At 40.0% G+C, this 24,310-nt stretch overlaps 1 protein-coding gene across 3 annotated transcripts in view; it reads right to left on the bottom strand.

The window, feature by feature from the left end:
* Positions 1 to 24,310, bottom strand: part of Dnai4 (dynein axonemal intermediate chain 4) — a 77,314-nt gene that overhangs the window by 31,268 nt on the left and 21,736 nt on the right. For all 3 annotated transcript variants that reach the window (XM_038335457.1, XM_038335458.1, XM_038335459.1), the window contains 5 exons: positions 17,186 to 17,370; positions 15,666 to 15,778; positions 11,402 to 11,558; positions 8,939 to 9,078; positions 2,762 to 2,893 (listed from right to left, as the gene is read on the bottom strand). In XM_038335457.1, coding sequence (XP_038191385.1) covers positions 2,762 to 2,893; positions 8,939 to 9,078; positions 11,402 to 11,558; positions 15,666 to 15,778; positions 17,186 to 17,370 — 727 coding nt within the window. The remainder of the gene's footprint in view (positions 1 to 2,761; positions 2,894 to 8,938; positions 9,079 to 11,401; positions 11,559 to 15,665; positions 15,779 to 17,185; positions 17,371 to 24,310) is intronic.

Below are 24,310 nucleotides of genomic sequence, written 5' to 3'. Positions count from 1 at the left end.
ATCAGACACAAACACCAAGCGGAGAGAGACAGTAGAATTATCTAACAAAGAATTTACATATACCATTATAAAAATACTTTTTACTAAATATCCTTGGAACAAATAAAAAGTATTATCAAAGGAATAGAACACCTAAATGAAAAAGAAGAAAAACAAAAGGGGTTACAGGATTGAAAATCATACTCAGAATTTAAAATTTCAATTAACGGGTTAAATAACAGAATCAAAAGGAAAAAGAAAAATGTATCAGGGAACTCAAAGCAAGAATAATGAGCAACCAACTTTGGTACAGGGGTATTTTTTTTTTTTTTTGAGACAGGGTCTCTTGCTATGTAATCTTGGCTGTCCTCAAACTCATTATGTAGACCAGCATGGGCTCGAACTCACAGAGATCTGACTGGCTCTGCCACTGAGTGCTGGGATTCAAGGTGTGCGCCACTACATCCAGCTCATTTAGTAAAGCAAAAAACCGATCTTAAAAACAAGTGACAAGATGGCTCAGTGGTGAAGAACGCATACTGCTCTTATAAAAGACCAAAGGCAATTCCCAGCTCCCACATCTGGCAACTCCTAACCGCCTGTGGCTCTCACTTGAGGGAAGCTATGTCCTCTTCTGGCCTCCTCCTACTCAGCACTCATGTGCACAGGCCCCACTGCCATACATACACATTGTTTAAAATAAAAATAGTATTCAAACTTAGGAGAATAAGCATAAATAAAAACATAAAGTAAAATTACTCTGAAAGAAACATAATGAATAAAGCCTTGGGGCCCTATGAAATTATAACATTCAGGTGATTATTATTTCAGAAGGAGAGAAAAGTGTCACGTGAAAAAGTGCCTGAAAACAATGCTGAAAATACATAGAACTGAGCAAAGACAAAAACAGAGTGAAGAAACGGAGTGAGCCTTGAAGAGGAAATCTGAAGATAGCCACCAAAGACTCACCATATTTGTATTTGAAAACAGAAGACAAAAATAAAAACAAAACAGGAAGATAAAAAAATGCTGAGAGCAGTGAGGGGGAAAGATATTTATAGGGAAAAATTTATTTGCGTATCAACACACTTTTCATTAGAAACAAGAGATTGCAGAAGAATTTGCGTATGTTCTCTGAATGATGGATGAAAAGAACTATTCACACAGAATTCTGTAGTAAAAACCAATAAAGACCAGGAGACGATGAAGGTGAGTAAAGTGTTGCCACGCAGGCATGAGGCCTTGCTAATCAGTGTGGATACGCTGGGGACAGGCAGGGCCGGAGGCACACATCTGGAATCCTGCAATCAGGGAAGGGAGTCAGGTGGATCTCTGAGACCAGCATGGTCTACATAGTGAGTTCCAGTCCAGCTAGGATCACATAGTGAGACCTCGCCTAAGGAAGCAGCAGCAACAGCAGCAGCAGCTGGCTACAGTGGTTCTCACTCCTAACCTAGGAGAGATGGGTTCCTGCAGCTTACTGGCAAGACAGTGGAGCCAAATTGTTGGGTCCAAGACCAGTAGGAAACTCCGGCTCAAAAAATAAAGTGGATAGCGCTTGAAGAATGACACCTTCAGCTGTCCTTTGATCTCTACATGTATACATGAGTATATACATGCACAACTGAGCATACATAACACACATGAACACACAAAGTATGTAACACAAGTATATTTTATTTCTTTCAGATATTTGTGATCGAAGAATCAATTACATTGTCTTATGAAGTCTAAATGTCTTCCTTGATATCTAGAAGAAATACACAAGGCAAACATTATAAACCAATGAAGATGCGCTCATGCCTATAATCCCAGGGCTCAGGAGGCAAACGCAGGGAGATAACAGCAAGTTCTAGGCTAGCTTAGTGTTCACAGGTTCCAGGCAGGCCAGGGCACATAATAAAATCCTGCCTCAGGAAAACCAAAACCAATCACCAAAGACAGACATCGAAGTGGTAACATGTTGACACCAGTGGAATTTGGTAAGTTATGCATATGTTTTGCCATATGCAGACGAGTAACCAACTGAACAGAAATACAAAGATAAGCTGGGGAACAGAGAGGCACACACAGATGTAAGTTAAAAGGTAACTAAAAAAGGAATAAGATAGTAAAAATCAATCAATAAATAAAATGAAACAAAACCAGAAAACAAATAATGGAAGAGGCAATGTTCTAAATATTCTAACTTAAAGGCAGCTAGCCTGAGTGTCCAACAGCAAGCAGTAACAAGACTGTCTCAAACAGGCTGGAAGGTGAGGACCCACACCCACGTTTGTCTTCTGACCTCTGTTCACACTGGTGAATGCACATACACATATAAACTTGCACACTCACATACACAAATGTGCACATATACATATATGTGGAAAAAAGCTTAGAAATAGAGAGAAAGGAAAAAATGCACTAGAGAAAAACTTAAAAACAAGGCCTGGCATGGTGGCAAATGCCTTTAATCCCAGAGGAAGAAGGATCTCTGTGAACTGGAGGTCGGCCTGGTGCACATAGAAAGTTACAGGCCCCGGTCTGAAACAACAACAAACTCCTGACAGGCATCCAAGACAAAAACAAAACGAAAAAAAAAAAAAAAAAAACCTTAATTTCATGCTTGGAATCCAGGAAACTGAAAGCACCAGCAGAATCCCTGAGAAAAGCTGTGCTTTCCATGTTCTGTGCCCAGGGAAACTTGGGAACGGCAGCAGCAGATGGTACAGCGCTGTGTGGAGACAGCCTTCAAACCATACAGCGGACGAAAGCACCTCACCTCTGCCCATGTACTTACCTTGTAGATTGTTGTCCTGGTCTTTAGCCAGTAAATTTCCTTTACTTCCAGCCACAGATGATGGTTTTGCTGACAGCAAAGCTTCGGGAGCGTTGAAAGAGTCATACAAATCCCAGACGGTGGCCATTATGCCTGGACAGACAGGAAAGGCAAAGGATTGCAAGACAAATTCTAATATTACAGCTTTGTATGTAACTGGTCGTGGAAAAAGCTAAAATTATTCTCTATTAAAAGCATGCTAATTTTAACAACGTTGGCAGGAAAATAACAGAAATAGTTCGTCAGGACACCTCGGGAGATCCTGAGCCACCTCACTATTAGCTTCTGGATATGCCTTCATGTTTTAGGGATAGCCCAGGTTACCCTCACTCTCATCTGACCTCTGTCACTCCATCTTTCCTACCCAGGCTAAAGAAGAATCACCTCATCAGCCTGTCACTGCAAGGCTATCATGGGATATGGAGTTGGGCAACACCCAGACAATGTTTTTGCTAGTGACTGACACGCAACAGCTTATATTTTACACATCTGCTTGTGAAAAGCATCTCATTCCTTTTTACTCAGTAAAGTTCCCTATACAACTATTTAGGTGAAAACACTGTACTTGTTAGGATGATGACATTACCAAAAACCTTAATTACATTTATTCAAATCATCAAATATAGCAATGGTGACCAAATACAAACTGAAAGCATCATTTATCTTCAAATAATAATTTCAAAAGCCCCCATCCCCTTTTACTACGAATTTACTGCTTCTGTGGCAATATATTATCGCTGGATACTACATTCCTACCGCTGACCCTACTAACTTTCCGCTAATAGTGTGGAGTTTTTGTTTTGTTTTTAAGAATGATGTTTTAGTAAAGAACTTTTCCTTTAAAACTCAAGATGGAATCTGGGCCTAGTAAACGTAGCCATTTCTACTAGAACCAAGGCTCTCAGCAAAAAAGGAAGATGAGGAAGAGGAGGAGGGGAGGCAGAAGGGGAATAGGAGGACGGGGGAAGTTTTGTTTTTGAGGTAGGATGCCATGTAGCTAGGCTGGTCTCAGATTAGCTATGTGGACAAAGATGACTGATTTCTTGGTCCTCTCATTTTTGCCTTTCCAGTGCTAGAGTTACAAAGATCCATTGCCATGCCAAAAATGGGTTGTTTTTAATGTGTAAGTACATGTGTGTGCATGTTAATGTGTGTGGGGGCAGGTGTGTGAGAGCTGGCTCCACTCCTTGCCTGAGGGGGTTGGTTCCAGCATCCTAACTGAGGATCTTAGCTACCACCCAGGCTTACATCCTGGGGCTTCGAATAGCCCATCCTAAACACCTAGCCCATCTATGACCTCCTGGAGCACGTGAACATAACTATAGCTGCAGGATCTTCATGTCTCCAGGTAACAGCAGGATACCTGAGAGGAGTTTCGGTGAAGAGCCAGTATTGATGGTGTACCGGAGCCAGGAGGCCCTGGATCTAACCAACAACTCATTGCGATAAGCATTTGTGGATGGGGCTGATTGGACAAAGGGGTATAATGCATGGCACACTGCAGCTCCCAATGCCACTAGGACAATGAAGAGGTGTTGGAGAGGTGGGAAAGAAGGGAGGAGCGAGGTGGGATTTTTTTTGTTTTTAATTAATTTTGGGGGGTGGGTACTTCTTTTGAGGAGAGATGCTGCAGGGTGAGGGGTGGATAAGGAGGGACTAGGGGATGAACGGGATTTGGGTGCACGATGTGAAATTCCCAAAGAATCAATAAAGAATTATGTTATTTAAAAAAATCTGAGCTGGGTGATGGTTGTGCATGCCTTTAAACCCAGAACATGGGAGGCAGAGGTACGCGAATCTCTGTGAGATCAAGGTCAGCCTAGTCTACAGACCAAGTTCCAAGACAGGCTCCAAAGCTACACAGAGAAACCCTGTTTCTAAAAACCAAACCAAACCAAAACAAATCTGCAACCTAGTGAATTTGCTAATTCTTCCCTTCCGAGTGCAGTATATACAATTCATATGTGTGTCTAGTACAGCCAGAGAAGCAGAGCCTCTTCCGAAGGAGTAAGATTAGAATGCACACTGTCTGAAACTGAGCAGACCCAACAGCACACCCAGAAGCGGCTAAGCATTAATTCCATCTCCTGACTTTTCCTTCCAAACGAGCCCCTTCTTTTTCCCTGGAAAAGGGGCCACAGAGTGAAAATTTAACTGGAATGCCTCCATTTGCACAAAGGGTGGAGTAAGTTAGTAAGGAGATGAAGGGGTAATTCACGGCATCCTCAAATTACTCAAGACAGCATCTTATAAAGAGGCTCAAGAATTACATGAAGAACAGTAAAGGCAAATGGAACTGCGGATGTACACCTACAATCCCAGCCCACAGAAGCAGAGGCAGAGGACCGTTGAGAAAGAGACCACCCTGTGCGATATACCAAGCATGAGGCTAGCTTGAGTTACACAACAAATTCAAGGACAGCCTAGGCAACATAGCAAGCTTCTTTCTCTGGTTTAAGAAAAAAACAAAAGTCACATAGCAGAAGCCTGGTAGTGAAAGTGGTTGAGCTATCACTGAGTCACTGGGATAAATGTCACTTGATCATAATGTACAGTCCACTTCATGCAGGGTTGTATTGAGCTTGTTAGTATTGTGGAGGGGGATTTTTATATTCAAAACCATTTTTTTTTTTGGAAGAGAGGATAGAAGATTAGCATTAAGTCTTCTATTTTAAAAAAACTGTTAGAATTCACCTGAGGAAACATGGACCCTGGCGTTCTCTCTGAGGAAAGGCTTAGAATTGCTAGATCAATCTCTTTACTTTTGGTAGATCGAGTCAGATTTTCTACTAACCCTTGAGTCAGACCAGGCCACTTGTGTCTGTACAGGATTTCTTCCATTTCATCTAGCTATCTATGCTGGCATACCATGGTTTACAATATTCTATCATAGCATTGTTTGAGGAATTCATCCTTTTCATCTAGCTATCTATGCTGGCATACAGTAATTTACAATATTCTGTCACAGCACTGTTTGCGGATCTACAGACACACCTGAACTTTGATAACTGAGTCTCCTCTTTTTCAGTAATCAGTACAGCAAGTTGGCTGATTTCATTCATGTTTCCAGAGCATCAGCTTCTAGTCTTTATCTAGTTCACTTTTCTCTGTTTTGCTCATTCTATTACTTCTGTCCTTCTGCTAGAGTTGAATTCAAACTTCTTCAGTATCCTGAGCTGTAAAATTAGCTTAATTTGAGCTCTTTCTTCCTTCTGAATTGTCTAGCTATTCTTCCTTAAGCAGTGCTTTGAAACATTCCATACATTTTGATACACTGGGTTTTCATTTTTCAAAACATATTCAAATTTTTCATTTGGGATAGAATATTGCACACATTTTTGTTATGTCAAGTCGGTGTGATGCACGGCTCTCACACATGCTACGCAAGACTCTACCACGGAACTACAGCCCAACACTCTCTACTTGGTTTACGCATCTGTCTGGCTCTTCCGCTCATTACTGGAAAGGCATGTTAAACCATTATTGCGGGACTAATGCTTGCCTCAACTGAGTCCACTCTTGCTGCTTATTTAGATCTCTCATCTTATGTCCACAACTGTTATGTTTTCCTTATGGATTGAGCCATTGATTAATACACAGTGTTCTTTGGTACTTATGAGGATTTCCTGAAGTCTTCATCTGATTAGTAAAGCTGTCTCCATTTTCTCTTTCATGCATACTTAGCCATTCGGTCAAGCTTCTCACAGAGATCTCATATTCAGCCAATCTTTTTTAACTGTACAGCATAATTAATTTATATTTAAAGTAATTACTAATGTGGAATTGTTGATTTTTAAAAAAAAATCTTGATATTTGTCTTCTTTCTACCTTGTTTGTCAACTCGTCAGTGACTGTTCTGTGTATAACTGATCTTTTGACAGTGTCTCATTTTTATTCTGTTCTTATCTTCCTTTCCCTAACTTGTAGGACTAAATTGTTGTCATCATTTTTTGGTATGTTGGCACCATTTAAGAATTACAACCAAATTTTGAAAATTAAACCTATTCTTAATTTAATAACTTTGTAAATCGCATATTAAAACTTTCTTTTTTATACAATTCTGCTCCAACACTTTGTTTTTGAAAATTATATTCTTTGCATATTGTAAGTCCATTAACAACCTAAACACTGCTTTATCAATATCTCTAAAATTTAATATTTATTTTTATGTCATGAATGTTTTATCTGTGTATCTATGCATGCAGTACCCACAAAGGCCAAAAGAAGGCGTTGGATCCTCTGGAGCTGGAGTTGCAGATGGGTGTAAGCCACTATGTGGGTGTGGGAATGCAACCCAAATCCTCTGGAACAGCATCCAGTGCTCTTGACCCCTGAGCCACCTCTCCAGGCCCTCTGCATCTCTTTTAAACTCTACTGCAAAATGGGCAATTAAAAACAAAAGTTACTGGCTTCTGCCCTTGCCTGTGTGTTCTTTGTACTGCTATTTAGTTTCCTTTCACGTGTCTTCAGGTTACTGTCTCCTGTCCTCCTTTTTCTGCCTAAAGGAATCTAATTAGCATTCATTTAAAGCAATTCCACCATCAAATTCTGTTAGCTTTTGAAGACTCAGAAGTATCTTAATTTCTTCACTTCTAAAGGATTTGGCATTTTTATTTGACAGCGCTTCTTTTGCTTTCGAACTTTAAATGTCACGGTGCTAATGTCTGCCCTCCATGGTTTCCAGTGCAAAATTTAGTATTAAAAATTAGACTGTGTGTGATAAATCATTTTTATATTGTGACTTTCTCACTCTGTGTTCTGACTGACTATGCATGTCTCTTTGTGTGGATGTCTTTTCGGAGTTCTTCTCAGAGCAGACCCTTAGCAAGTTTAGAAAGACCCATTCCTCTGCTTCTGGCGCCCCTCCCCACAGTCCCATTACATCCACATATGTGTGCTTACTATCTTATAGGTTTCTATTTAGCTTAGTGTTCTTCCTTCCTGTTCCTCAGACTGAATCTTTTGCAATGATCTATCATCAAGAATTATTACCCCCATCTTCTTTCCTAACTGTTCTGTTGCAAACTATAGTGCACATTCTCATTTCCATTGTTATACACAATGAGGATGACCCTGAACTCTTGATCCTCCTGCTGGCCCCTCCTGGGTACTGAGACCTTACAAGAATGCAGCATCACACTTCAATTACACAGGGCTGTGGATCGAATCCAGGGTTTCATGCTAATAAGAATTTGTACTTCCTGTCATCAGGCTACCAGGGAAGGAACACCAGCAGGATACGCAGGTACACCCACACATCGCCCAGGCAAGGATACCCAGGTACACCCACACATCACCCAGGCAAGCCACACCTCTGCTCTGAGGTAGGAACGAGGAAAAGCTAAAGGAGACTGGAGCATTTGTTCTTCCTCTTTCATGTTAAAGGAAGTCTCAGGGGTGAGCAATAAATATCCCCACCTAGAAGACACATGAATGGTCCTTTACAACAAAACAAAACTATACTTCTTTTTACTAGAGGTTTGTATTTTCAATCTTTAGGAAGAAACTAGCTCCCAGCTATGTTCAGTAATAACTGCAATCAGATTATGCATCCTCTTTCTCCTCATTTGTCCTCTGCCCACATCTCATGGGTTTCTGCAGTATCCCCAGGAACGTTGATCTGTAAACACTGAGAGGTAGTAAGGAGAGTGTTTCAGAGCACGGATTCTAAGACCTGTGTGTGTCACCAAACTGAGGTGACTCCTCTGTGCTGATTCCCCAGCAATGAAAGGGAAACTACGATTCAGACCCACTGTACAGTGATATGGTGGTCATTAAACCACTTATGATGGGAAGAAGGGAAGAACTGTGTGGACTATACAGATGGATGTGCTGGTAGTAAACTATATCATAAAATCATTTTCTATAAATTGTATAAATAATTGAAGAGCGCAGAGTTCTGATACAAGGTGAATAAAAATTAGTCTGAACAATTATGTTACCCAGATACTTTATATCATTATTTCCCGTCACCTCGTCAAATTCTGAACACTATAAATTAACAGTAACTAGTACTGAGATCTAGGCAAATCAATTTCCATTTTTTATTTATATAGTTTAACATGTGTTGACTGACAGAGTCCAGGAACAGATATCAAAACATAGCAACGGTTTGCCAAGAGGAATAAGACAAATTACCTTTGTCTTCCGTTATGATCTTCTCACACTGGACATCTTTATTCTTTGGTGCGCCATTAAATGTTTGCATCATCCGTTCGACATACAGGTCATTGCCTAACCTATTTCTACAAAGGACTTCATAATTCTTATTTTTCAGTCTGCAAAAAAGCAAAGAGTAACTGATGAATTAAAAACGATCATGAACATACATCATTACCTTTCTCCATTGCATGTTGTCGAGTGCTTTCATTAGCACAGAATGTAACAAATGTCAAGTGAGTGTTAACACCTCCGCAGGAAAATACCTCACTACATCACCACCAAAGGGCTGTCTTGCGCTGGGCTTCCCAGCGTCCACACTACCGTCAGAGTTTACTAATGTTCAGAGAGTTTAGGGACTTTTAATAGGGACATCGAAAGCTACAAACCCTTTCAAAGTATTACCGTTGCAGCACTGTGCGCATGCTGCGTTCATAACTGGTTATTTGTGAGTAGTTTTAAATTTTTATTTTTCTGAATCAGGGTTTCTCTGTGTAGCCCCAGATATCCTAGAACTCACACTTGTAGACCAGGCTGGCCTTGAACTCACAGAGATTCATTTGCTTTTGACTTCCCAGTGCTGGGATAAAAGGTGTGAGGCCACCATGGCTCAGTCTAGTTATAAGTATTTTTAGATTCACATTTTAATTTTATTAATCTAGGAACTACTTCTAATCTCCCAGTGTATATATGAATGCCTTAGTTGGGATGACTCATTTTTCATTTCAGTGTAGTCAAAGAATTTAGTGTACTTCTACTTTGAAATTTTAATTTAAAATGATTATGCCCCTCCCTTTATTATGAAGTGATCTTTTCCAAAGTATTCTGTCTGCTTTTTTGAAGGTTCTGAATTCTTTTCCTACATTTTCTTGTACTTAAAAAACAATCTTCTTTGGGGGTGTAGAGATGGCTCAGTGGTTACTGTTCCTCCAGAGGGCCGGGAGTTGGGCTCCCAGGATCCATACTGGGAAGCTTGGAACCACATGTAACTTCAGCTTTAGAAAATGTGACGCCCTCTTCTGGCCTCTCCTAGCACCTACACACATAACAGAGTGAGCCTGCTCTCTCTCTCTCTCTCTCTTTCTCTCTCTCTCTCTCTCTTTCTCCCCTCCCTCCTTCCCTCTCTCTCTCTCCCCTTCTCTTTCTCCCTCCCTCCTCCCCCCTACACACTTAAATAAAGATAAACCTTGAAAAAATTCTCTTCTCTTCACATCTGGTTTTCAGGAATGTCAGCAAAAATGCCCTGAGGCTATTTCAGTTAATTTCAATTTTTGCTTCTATACAAGAGTCTGTTAGTAGCTCAGGAAAGCCTCCCAACTCTGGTCCTCTGTGATTTGTTGTGTACATGTCTGAAACACTGACAAGCTAAGCCATTATTTTTATAATCCATTATCTCTTTACATTTTATTTTCTGTAGTTATTCAGACCTATTTTTTCAGCCATTTGATCTTTACTCAATTACATTTAAACTAATGTTTGCTTTTTGACAATAAAGTTCTTATCCAAATATGTCATTCAGAGCTTAATGTGAATGTTTTAACCATCTTAATTGCTGAAACACTTCACAACGACTTTGTATTTTGTATCTAATCATACCATAGCTCTAACATCCTCAGGGTCTGAATTTAGGATCTGTTCCTTATCCTTTAATAATGACTTGTCTTTTATTGATTGATTTGGAATATTTTTTATCAAATTCAACCTGAGGGAATCATTTTTAGTTTACTTATTATTGTTATACTGTGTCAGTTATTTAAATGTATGTGTGATATATGCACATGTATATGTGGGTGCCTGTACATGGAAATCAGAGGAGAATGTCAGGAGTCCTGTCACTCTTTTAATCCCTTGAGATAAAGTCTCACTGACCCTGAAGAGTTGGGCCAGAAGCCAGCAAATCCCCGCAATCCTTCTGTCTCCACTCCCCCACCCCTGTCCCTCCCCACACCAACCACACAGGTCTGTTTGTGGGCACTTGGGACTCTGATTTAGGTCTTTGTGCTTTGTATATGTGAATATACTGTTTTTATTAAATCACAGGAAGGAGCATATCTTCTACCTCAAACATTTATTTTTTGTGGTGAGCCCAACATCCTCTCTTCTAGCTATTTTGCAGCATACATTGACTGTGATCCTACAGCTGTGACAGGGCTCTAGGACTCGGTCCTGGTAACCAGAACTTTGGACCTGCTGACCACTGCCCTTTCTTCTTTAAAAGTTCACATAATTACCCAGGCTACGCTAAAGATAAGGGCTTGTCCTATAGAAAAATGTCATGTGATATAAACATGTCCATATAAGATCACAGAGTATACGTGAAATTACGTGTAATTTCAAGGGCACATTTCTAGAACTCTCCAAGGACTCTTCAAAGGAACAAAGAACCTCTAACTCAGTGTCTGAGCTATACAGAAGCAACATAGACAATGGAGCTATACATACACTATTTTCTCCGCTTCTTCGGATTCTACTGAGTATATGACTGTTGGCAGGTCAAAAAATTTCAGTGTTTTCGTCTCCATGAGAATGATCTCTATCTTCTTCTCCAGATCTTCCTTTGTTAAAGTTGTTTCAGGTGTGGTTCTCAGAACTCGCACATCTAAAATACATGCCATAGTAAGATCACCCTGGAACCGCTCGTGTGCATACGTCCTAATCATTAAGACACAAGGATCACACACACAGCGAGTGGACACACTGCCTACTCACTAGTACACAATGACAATACACACAATATGTGCACGCTGCCTGGTCACTAAGACGCAACGATGACACACACAACATGTGTACACTTCCTAGTCACTAAGACACAATGATGACACACACACACGGCAAGTATCTTTATACAGCAGTCTATTTAACTTCTGTGAAAGCAACTGGAGAAGCCAGTTCTGTTCTGCTGCTACAGGCAGTAATCCCAGCCTAGTCTCACACCTCTGGTCACAGCTCCATGGGCAATCCTGTTACAATTATCCTGTACTGTTACCAGGGATTTTAAAGTAGCTGCTGGTACCAGTAAGAAAGAATATGGGGATGGATAGGGAAAGTCACCTGACCCTTTGAGGCCTCCCTCAGCAACCTTACTACTTATTTTGATTGTTTGTTCTTGTTTTTTTGTTTTTTTAAATAGGCCTCCTCTAATCATCTTCAACAGGAGATAAGAGACTCTTCAACGGGTCTGGTTGATTACAGGTGTAAAATGGTCCCAATTTTCACACAAATAAATAATATGTTTTTAAAAGATGGGTCAAATCTTTCAAATAGTGAGAGGCTCAATACCCTAGGATAATTTCCCTAAGAACAGAATTTCAGAGCTGAGAAAGGGTTATATTCCAGGGCTGGGAATGGGTTATCAGTAAGAAACAGCCTTGTTGCAGCATATAAGTCAGGGTTCAATAGGTTTGGGGACTTGAGACAGGACCTCACTATGTAGTCCAGGCTGGACTCAGACCTGCAGCCTACTGTCTTCACCTTCAGTGTACTGGCATTACAGGCATAAATCATACCAAGCTCCAATGTATTCTTCTTAACAAAAGAGAAGAACATGGGATGCAGAAGACTGTCAGGGGTAAAGTTTGACTTGTTTTAAGGCAAGAAAGTAAGAATATAACACTTCCCAGAGACAAAGACTCGGTTTCATCTTAATGCTCAGGGTCTGAGGGGGGAAAATCTCCTAAAAATCTGGAAAAAAGTACAAGTATCTTTTTAAAAAACAACCAACATCTAGAATGATTACATATAGTAACACATTCTCATTCATGCATGAAATTCTAATAAATGGATTTTAAGATACTATGGAAATGTTTGTGCTACAACCCTACATGAAGAATTGACCAGAACACCTTCCATGTTATAGTTACAACGACATAAAATAAAGGTCAGGAAAGAGGAAATATTTAATGGTTAGCCCTTCTTAATTGTTCTTTAAGAAAAAAGTCCTTGTAATCAATTTTAAAATAAAGACAAGATTTAAATAAGTAAATCTGGTTAAGAGAGGGTAAGCAAAAAGAAGTAAATGAATTATCCACACAGACAGTGTTGAGGTACATCTTGTTCAGATTTCCTACAGCATCAATGAAGAAAATAAGCAGGAGTAAGTTGTCCCATGCTCCACAGGAACAGGGAATTTCGAGACTGAAAAGAACAGGCCCTTGATCCTCTGAGTACTCTTTAGACTATCGGATGCTGGCTAATGGCTTGGCTATATATAAAGTAGCCTGGCAGCACAGACGTAGTTCTAAACACAACCTCACATGAGATACAGCACACATATAGAATCTGATGCGACAATATCAGTTATGTATTAGAGCTGGGGAAAATATGTCTTCTTAATGGCATCCAGACAAAACCACGGAACAGCAAATAGGCTTTTGTGCAGGTCTATCATCTTCTGAATGTTGCCTGAATTTGTTCCATATTAAAAAATGAATTCTAGCAGCACTATGTACCTACAGAATCTATTTCATGCATCAAGATTACCAGCTCCAGACAACAGATGGAGACTACACTTGCATCTCTACCTAGAAACCTATCAATGCACTTTTTGCTTTCAGTGATGGAGGAAGCACATTTTTCTCCACCCCTGATGTTCAAGAGATCTCCAGTTGTGTATTGCAATCATGGCTCCCTTTTCACATCTTCACACAGGAAGCCCCTGGAGAGGGACAGGGAGGATTCTGTAGTAGTCTACGGTATTTAATGGTCACCCTTGGGGCTTCAAAAGCACTTTTACTCATAACGTAGCATTTTGTTTCCAGTACATCTGCCCTTACCCCGTGTTCTTCAATTAATTGAGAATTAGGTGAGGAAAAAGACCTATTATCTGGTCACATTAAGAGACCTTAGTAAGGAGCAGTTCAGGAAGCCTTCCTTAAGTTGTTGTCTAGCTACAATGTGTCCAGTGTAATTACAATCAGACGGAGTTACAAAATAGTGCTTCTCTCTCCTCGCAAATGCACATGTGCTAACCACCGGTACTTTATGAGTTCATGTAAAAGTACCTATTACTCATTTATCTCCGTGCTGAGCAAGTGGCAGTCTGTGCCTAACATGCTGCTCCATCATACAGATCAAATGCCAAGCATTTCCAAGCCCAGCCTCCTTTTGGCTCTGAAAAGTGTATGTGTCAGAACACCCAGAAGGCTTGTGCAAGATAGTTTAGAGTAATTCTTTTCTTTCATTTTAGAGTGGTTTGAGGTGTAGAGCATCTGTAAGAATACTAGAGCTGTGTAAATCTGCACTCAGTAACCCCCACTGTGAACATCCTACCGTGTACCTAGAGCAACAAATGGGCCGACAGTAATACTTCACCATCTGAAGCCCAGGTTTTATTCCAGGCTGCTTCATTTTTAATGCCATCTAAACACTCATAATTATTCTAAAATATCAGCCCAAACACCACATTTGATCATCCTGTCCCTTAGGTTTTCCTAGACTGCAGCAGTTTCCTGTGTTAGAAGACTCAGGAGTATTGGTCATGCATGTAGAACATGCTTCCATTTAGGAGTGCCTGAAGCAGGACACAGGTTACAGGTTTCTGGAAGGAAACAGAGGAAGGAGATAGACTGATAGCCCATCAAGGCTATCAACACGACTTCTTGCTGACATTATCGCCACTTAGCTGAGACTGGTTTCTGTTTTCATACACTGGTTTCTGTTTGCATCTGGTGAAAGCCATGATGCAAAGTCCATATTAAGGAGGATAGGAAACTCTACTTTTAAGGACAAATATCCACATAAGGATTAGAATTCTTTTCTACAGAAGTCTAGCTGCTCTCCCTTTATCATATATCTAAGTATGGGCTCCTGGATATTGTCAATGAGTGATAAGCCAGCACTATACTTTCTGATGTTGAACTTGTCTACCTTTGGCTAATGGAACACTAATGGCTGCTGTGTCCCTGACATTTTTTTTGGCGGGGGGTGAGGAAAGGCAGGGTTTGTGCACGTATTTTTTTTTCACTTTCTTCTTCATCTTATATATACCCAAGGCTCAGAAATCAACTACTTCTCCAAAGGGTCCTATTTCTTTTAATGAAGAACAGTATGCAAAGCTAATAGTGAAACAAATGTTTTATAAACAGACGCTTATTTATACAAAGAGTATGATTATGTATTTAGCAACTCAAGACCAAAAAGGATGAGGATCTGGAAAGATGCTAGTAGTCACTACTACTCGCAGATGAACTGAGGTTCAGTTCCTAGCACACGCATGAAGACCCATGATGTCTGTAGCTCTAGTTCCAAAAAATCTGATGTCCTCCCCTGGCCTCCACTGCATACACATACACAGGCAAAACACTCATACACATAAAATAAACACTCAAAAAGAATGGTAATGATCTCAAAGTGTTGACTTGTATCTACATGTACAGAAAAAATGGGACTCTCTCTCTCTCTCTCTCTCTCTCTCTCTCTCTCTCTCACACACACACACACACACACAAAGAGAGAGAGAGAGGGGGGAAGTATTGCTAAGGACTAAACTCAGGGTCTTTAAGGTAGGCAAATGGTCCCCCACCGAGACAGGTCCTCAGTTGCTTTTTATCTACTCTCAGTCACAATTAGAAATTAATCTTAAAATGGTACCAAATGTGCCAAAATAACCTAGGTTTCACAAACATTACAAAGACAATTTCCATGTGGGGAGTTAAACCATCGAAAATACATTAAAGCTGTAAGATTGAAAGAAAATTGCTTTTATTACCTGTAAAACTAGCCAGTCTGTCCCTCTTGTAAGCTGGTTCTTCCAGGTCCTCTGTCATTGATTCAGTTGTGGACACACTTGACTTCGACACTGTGCTGCTCCCTATGACTGACCTTTGAAAGTTATTAACACATTTGGTCAATGTCCTTATGAGAAACTAAAAGTGTAAATTAGACTATATCAACAGATGTCAAGTCAAACATACTAGTCATATAAGCAACATAAATCATTGTATCTTTTAAATCTTCAGTTGATTTTTCATGTCCTTTAAAAAGTGAAAGTATATTTTAAAATAACATATCAGATCTACACCGAGGACATCAGTGTCCCCAATGCATATTTTGAATGACTATCTAAAATATAGCTCCCGCTCAAATTCCATTTTCACTATCTCTTTACCATTTTGTTGCTGGGTATTTTAGCACCTCCATCTTAGGAGTCTGTTTATGGTCTCAGCCAAGAATATTCTTCTCTTTGCTTCTGTACATTCCTCATAACTCGGCTCAAAAGTTCAATTTTACAAAAGCCCTCTCGAAAGGTAACCTGAGACACAGCCACACTGTACAAATGGAAGCCTTCCTACAATAGGGGATGGGGGAAGCTCTTGAGACTAGGGAGGTTATAAAAAGGTCATGTCTGGAAAAAAACCAGTAACTTAGAAGAGTCTTAAAGGTCCCTCCCCAGCGTAAAGGAGTAAAGAAGGTCTGGGGAGGAGACTGAGTGGCTGGCTGAGCCAACGGGGGGGGGGGGGGGGGGGGGGGGGGATGAAGCTCAGGGGTGTGGCTTGTGGTTACCATGTGGGATCTGCTTTTCTGAGACACAGAGTTTCTCTGAGTCATCCCAGTTCCTGACTCCTGCTAGTATTGCCATGCGGGGCTTTCATGCGATCATTAGTTTGGTCAGTCATGAGTTTCCTTTCTGGGATGAGTAGATGTGTGTTACACCTCCCCAGGGAAAGTGTTTGTATGGCATGTATACTTAACAGCAGGAAATGGACTGAAAAATTCAAAAACAAATTTTAAATGAATGATCATAACATTACTCTGTATCATCTTACATTTAGGCTTTCAATTGTTTACAAAGCGGACAACTTTACTGGAAGAGCCCTTGTTTCTTATCTGGCATTCCACATGGTGTGTGTGTGTGTGTGTGTGTGTGTGTGTGTGTGTGTGTGTGTGTGTGTGTGACTGCACTGTATTCTAAATGGCATCAATAAAACCCTAAAGAAACTGGGCCAAAATATCTAGTTGCGATTTGTGGCCAACTGTGAAGCTAGTCCTTTCTTTCGGAAACCTTGGGCGATCTCAGGCAAACATCTACACACTTTTCACAATGTTTTAGAATTTGTGGGAAATCTTCAGTCAAGCTCCGGACACGAATATAATTAAAACATAAAAGCTAGAACACTAGGATTTATCAATTGAAGTCAGAAAAGTGGAAACATATATTCTGCATGTATGCAATATAAACAGAAGAACAACATACATGAAATCAAAAGACCTGGGGCCAGGATACTTCACCTTGTGAACTGCCCTAACATACTAGGGTTAACTGTATTTTGATACAGGGTGTATGAAGAAATAAAATCCGATGAAAGTGATCCTTCTTGTGACATCAAGAGTTTGTTGGGCTTTGCTGTTCCCAGGTGTGGATCTGGATGGTAGAGAGGTCGGGGAGTAACGTCAATGCCTCTTGCATCAAACACCTGTAGAAAATGGTTATTTAAACTGAATCTCCAGACAAGAAAACAGAAATACATATAGCAGAAAAATATTAAGTATAATAATGTTCTTAGAACAAGATGATCATGAAAACTTGAATACAAAATTTTATGCTTGAAGTTTAACTAGGCAAAATAAAAACAATCTTACTCATGTACCTACATACAAGTAATAAATACAGAGATATGATGTGAAAATTGTAACTGATCTCTGTAACTAATCATTATATAGTACACTTATAGAAAGCTAGATGGTATGGCCAGTCACTTGATATGGCTTCTTTTATTTTTTTTTTTTTGTTTTGCTTTTGAAGACAGAGTTTTTCTGTAGCTTTGGAAACCTGTCCTGGAACTAGCTCTTGTAGACCAGGCTGGCCTTGAACTCACAGAGATCTGCCTGCCTCTGCCTCCCGAGCGCTGGGATTAAAGGTATGCACCACCACTGCCTGGCTGATATGGCTTCTTGATGTAATCAAATGTGACAAGAAACATATAGAAGCTGATGGTGTGACAGCAAACTTTAATTAATTACTTATTTAATAAGTTTATTTTTGGTTTTTCAAGATAGTTTCTCTGTGTAGTCTTGGCTGCCCTGAAACTTGCCCTCTAGACTGGGCTGGCCTTGAACTCAGGGATTTACCTATCTCTGTCTCCTCGGTGCTGGGATTAAAGGTATTTGCTACCATGCCCAGATACAGGAAACTTTTTTATAGTAAGTTTTTAAAAAGCAATACTGTACTCTAATGATAATACACAGCAATCAGAAAAATAGAATACTTTATTCATATTGTTAATATTTTGGTCTATATAATATCACAAGCATAGGCATGAAAAAAAAACCCTTTATTCAGCACGGTACCAAGGGGAGCCTGCTAAAGCAAGAGGGACCTGAGAACCTCAGCTCAGCACAGCTATGCCAGCGGTTCTCTCCACAGGTACTGTGGGGTCTGAATGAGAATGGCCCCAAGAGGCTCAGGTTTGAATACATGGTTTCCAGTTGGTGGAACTATATGGGAAGGATTAGGAGGTGTGGCCCTGTTGGAGGAGGTGCGTCACTGGGCATAGAGTTGAGATTTTAAAAGACTCCTGTGATTCCCAATACTTGCTCTTTGCCTCATGGTTGTGGATCAAGATGTGAGCTCTAAGCTGTTCCTTCACTCTGCCACATGGAATCTAACCCTCTGAAATTGTAAACCTAAATAGAGGTTTTTCTCATAAGTTGCCTTGGTCATGGTGTTTTATCAAATCAAGAGACAAGTAACTAAATATTAAATTTTTTATTTCCTATTTTTTTAATTAGTTTGCTTCCAGTTTCATGTGTATATGTCTCCTGATGGTTTTGCTTTTGTTTGTATATTGCTCAGGTCTTAGGATTATTGTTGATGTTTCCATCCACCTTACTCTAAGACATTCTTTACTATGCTCTCCAGGACAATGAATATACCCTTCCTCTTCCTTCTCTCATCCCATCCTCTTCCCTTCTACTTCTTAATTATAACCCTCCACAACTTAGCAATGTCTAAAATCTGTGGGCCATAACAATCTCTCAACTTCATCTTCTAATTACTTTACCTACCTCGTTCTGATTTTCCTTTTCCAAACCTGATTAATATTTAATCCTGAGCATATGCCATATTATCCTTGATTATTTATCCTCCAATGGTTATTGAAATCAAAGGTGCCAATGTGACTAACTGGCTAGTATGATATTTGCATCGTGGGACGATCAAGCAGTTGCAATTGTTCTTGCAGTTAATATTCTGGTCAGGGAATAATACAGTGCTTTATACCAAGCGCTCAGCTCCTGGACCAAGGAACTATTTGCTGAACTACATACTCAACAGTATCAGATCCATATGTTCAAATGAGGAAACAAGTTCCCGATCATAGATGAAATAAGGGAGGTGCTGCAAAAGATGAAACAGGAGCTCAGCAGGAGCTGGAAATGCTGAGATGACACCAATCTGAAATTGTGGAAATGGAAAATGTAAGACAGACGAAAAAGTCTGTTGGAAGGCTCACCAATAGAATGGACAAGGAGATGACAGAGCAGCCAACCTTGAACTGATGGAACTGGAGGGATGGATCAGTCGGGAGCCAAGATACAATAGTGAAAATTCTGAGACACATGGGACAGTCAGAAACAGCAAATGTATGGATGACAGGCACAGAAGGAGAAGAATCTAGTTCCAAAATCACAGGAAACACTTTTTAAAGGATCAACAGAAGCAACTTTAGTCAAGAAGGAGATGCCAACACAGACACTGGAGGCTAAGTCACCAAACAGACAAAACAGGTCAGGGTCTCCCCTCATGACATCATAATTAAAACACTAAATACACAAAAGTATATGGAAGGCAGGCACTGAAAGGCAGGTACTGAAAGTACATTAAAAGCAGCAAGAGAGAAACTCCCAGTCACACACTAGGGCAGGTTCATCAGACTGACAGCAGGCCATTCTGCTAAAAGTTAAAGGCCAGAAGGGAAGAGACGGATTTACTACAAGTTCTGAAACAGAACATATCCAAGAAAAGCAGTGGTCCTCAATCTGAGGGTTGCAACCCCCTTGGGGTTCAAATGACCTTTTCACAGGGGTCACATAGCAGATATCCTGTATATCAAATATTTGCATTACAATACATAACAGTAATAAAATTATAGATATGAAGTAGCAGCAAAAATAATTTTAAGGTTGGGGTCACCACAACCTGAGGAACTGTACTAAAGGGTCACAGCACTAGGAAAGCTGAGAACCACTGCAACAAAGACTAAATTAATTGGAGGGAAAAAATAAAAACTTCCCATAAAAACAAAACAGATTAAAGAAATTTATGATCACCATGCCAGTTCTACAAAAACACATGTAGTCCTGGGCAATGATGGCACATCCCTTTAATCCCAGCCTTCGCAGAGGCAGGCAGATCTCTGTGAGGCCAGCCTGGTCTACAGAGTGAGTTCCAGGACAGCCAGGAGTACACAGAGAAACTTTATCTTAAAAAACAATAATAATAATAATACATGAAGGAATCCTTTGGACTGAAGAGAAAAACAAATCTACCAACAAGGTGACAAAAAAAAAATAAACCATGCTAGAATAATACTTAAGTGGGGGAGGAAATGACACAGGGGGACCTAAACATTATGCAATCAACAAAATGACAGGAAGAGTGTACATCTTTCAATAGTAACTGTGACTGTTAATGACTTCAATTCCTCCAATCAGATGACACAGACTAGCAGACTGGTTTAAAGAACAGCAACTGTGCATTTATTGCCTCCAGTAATTCACCTAACCACACACACACACACACACACACACACACACACACACACACAAAGACCTACCTTAGGATGAAAGGAAGGGAGAAGTTGTTGAAAGAACGAGAACCTAAGAAACAAACAGATGTTGCTGTTCTGATAGATTTCAAACCCAAACTCCTGAGAGGGCGTATAAGTGACCACTGTTTACTAACTAAGGGAACAAGCCACTAGGAGGCCATTATAATTCTAAACATAGACCCCCTGAACACAGGGGCACCTGGTGTGGGAAGTCCTTCTGTCTATGTGTTGCTTTTATTGGTCAATGAGTAAATCTGTTTCGGCCAGTAGCTTAGCAGAATAGGACAAGGTGGGAGCTCCCAGCAGATAGAGGAGGAGAGAGCAGGCGGAGTCAGAGACACCGTGGAGCTGCCAGAGGGGAAAGACGCGAGCTGCCAGCTGGAACCTTGCATGTAGGCCATGACACTCATGGCAAAATATAAAATAATGGAAATGTGTTCATTCTAGATTTAAGAGCTAGCTAGCAATATGCTTAAGCTATTGTCCAAACAGTATTACAAATAATAAAGTTTCTGAGTGATTATTTTGTGGTCTGGGTAGCCGGAAACAAACAAGCGGCTTCTGCCTACAGGCACCCACTTTCATAAAACAAAAACTAATCAATACAAAGCACAGTTAATCCTGGTACAAGAGTTATGGGTGACTTCAATACCCTGTCCCCACCCACTGACAGGTGTTCTCCCGAAAATAAACAGAGAAAGTACTGGTTCTTTGAAACAATGAACAAGATTTGTCAAATTCTCAGCTAAACTAATCAAAACAAAAAGAGAAACCCAAACAAAAGCAGAGATGAAAAGGGAACAATTACAATAGATACTAATGAAATTCAAAGCAGAATCATGTTTTAGCTTGAAAACATGCAGTGATGAGCTGCGGGCTGCATTCCCGCCCGGCTCCCAGCCGCCTGGCTAGCTTATGCCCCGAAATAACAACACACAAACTGTATTCATTTAAACACTGCTTGGCCCATTAGCTCTAGCCTCTTACTGGCTAACTCTCACATTTTGATTAACCCATATTTAGTAATCTGTGTAGCACCACGAGGGGTGTCTTACCGGCAAGGATTCAGCATGTCCGACCTGGTGGCTGGCTTCATGGCGACTGTCTAACTTCCCTTCTTTCCAGCATTCTGTTCTGTCTACTCCACCTATCTAAATCCTGCCCTATCAAAAAGCCAAAGCAGTTTCTTTATTAACCAATGAGAGTCCTCCATCAAAAACACCTTGTCCACTAAACTGGAAAATCAGAAGGAAATGGATGAGTCTGTAGATGCATATGACTTACAAAACTAAGACAAGAAGAGACCAGCAAGTTAAACAGATCAGTGAAAACTAGCCAGGCTGAAACAGCTATTCAAATCTCCCAGCTAAAAAGCCCTGTTGAGTTCCATACACCCATCCCTAACTTTTAGATTGGGTTGTTTTCTTGACAACCGGTTTTGTGAGTTCTTTACGTATGCTGGGGATAGTGACCTTCTGTTGGATGTATATTTGCCAATGATTTTTCTCCCATTTTATAGCTGCCTCTTTATTCGCTTGACTGTCTCCTTTGCTGGCCATAATGAGATTCCATTTTTGATTATTGGCCTCATTTCTTGAGTAATTGTAACCCTATCCAGAACATCCTTACCTATGCCTGTATCTTGAGGGAAACTTCCTACTCTTTCCCCCTACAGTTTCAGAGTTTCAGGTCTTATGTTGAACACATCAATCTATTTGGGACTGAGTTTTGTCCAGGACAATTTTGTTTTATTCTTTTGTTGTAAAAATTAGGTGGCTATGGTTGTATGATCTTGTGCTTGTGTCCTCTATTCTACTGCAGTGACCCATGCATCTGTTTCGTGGTAGCGCCATGCTGTCCATAGCACTAGGGCTCTTGGGTATGGTCATACTTTCAGCAATTTTACTTTTGCTCAGGATTGCTGTCTGCGATCTCTGTTGCTTAGGCACTTTTGGGAAGCTATTGTGACTTTTTTCAGTTTGCTTGTCACTGGTATAGTCGACGGCTAATGATTTTAAGTGTGCACACATCCTGTTGATTTACTGAAATAGTCAAATAAAAGATACTTTAAATATTCTAACAACCTTCTACTAATATTTACTAATTTATTTATTATATATCTTGGTCTCTTTTATTCCCTTCAACTACAAAATTTGATTTTATAATTATGCAAAAATATAAAATAGTAAAACACTGGTAGCCACTGCTCCCTCAGCTATTTCTTTCTCCTCACAAACAATTACTAATTACTTCACATTAACAATCCATTTCCTTCTTCCTGTTCATAGCTCTGTTAAGTATCTTTAATAGTTTATTTTTATTTCCATAAAGTATACACACACAAAGTATGCATGGAGCTTACAACCTAGTGAATTCTCTAACCAAACAACACTGTTGTATTCAATACAAAAATTCAACAGATTTAGGGCAGAAATTTACCTGAAGTTTCTTTCAGGAGAACTAGTATCTTCCTTACAAAGTAGTAATTACTTACCTTGACATCACATACTAGCTTAGCTTGTAAGCTTTACTTAGATGAAGCCATATTTAAAAATCATTTTTAATACTGGCTTCTTTTGTTCACTATTATGCAAGTAAGATTCATTTGCATTACTGACTACAGCCATAGATCATTCATTTCATTATTCCATAGTATTTCACTGTGTGACCGTATCATGGTATCATGTTTTATTTATCTATCACGGGCATTTGTGTATTTTCCAGTTTTCTTTCTTCCTTTCTTCCTTTCTTCCTTCCTTTCTCTCTCTCTCTCTCTCTCTCTCTCTCTCTCTCTCTCTCTCTCTCTCTCTCTCTCTCTCTCTCTTTCTTTCTTTTTTTTTGAGACAGGTTTTCTCTGTGTAGCCCTGGTTGTCCTGGAACCCACTCCTCTGTAGACTAAGTCAGTCTGGATCTCAAAGAGCTCTGCCTGCCTCTGCCTCCCGAGTGCTGAGATTAAAGGTGAGTGCCACCACTGCCCAGCAGTTCTGGCTTTCAAATAGTGCTGCTGGACTAGTAAAATAGTGTGGTGGGTACAGGTACTCTTTGTCATGCCTACGCTCTGGAGTAGACCATGAGGATCCACATGGTAGAAGAGGAGAAGAGACTCTTGCAAGCTGTCCTCTGACCTTCATTATGTATGCCCTGACTCACATATGCACACATACATGCAGTAAGTAAAAGCCATCAAACAGCGTTGCTATAAATATCATTGCAAATGATATGCTGACCTTTATGAATCTTTGTTGGAACTTTGAGTAAAGAAGATGTATATGCTCACTTTTAAGATGAGCTTCAACGTGGTTCTATCAGCAGAGACAAAAGGTCTGATTTCTCCAGATTTTTGAAATCACTTGGCATTTCTCATGTGGGTTAAGAAAACTCCCTTTATTTTTGAAATGTTGCAGTCATATATTGCATTATAGTTGACACCCTTTGTTCAGCAATGTTTTTTATTTTCCCAAGTATATAGCTATGTAAAGTTGTTCATTCATTTACTGTGGTTATAAAGTAATGCAGTCAACTATTACACAGTATTTTATCAGTTTACTTTTAATAGATACGATGAACTGTTTCCAGGTTTTGGCTC

Source organism: Arvicola amphibius, chromosome 6, assembly GCF_903992535.2.
Source record: "Arvicola amphibius chromosome 6, mArvAmp1.2, whole genome shotgun sequence".
NCBI lineage: Eukaryota > Metazoa > Chordata > Mammalia > Rodentia > Cricetidae > Arvicola > Arvicola amphibius.
This window is presented reverse-complemented; position numbering and strand designations above follow the sequence as displayed.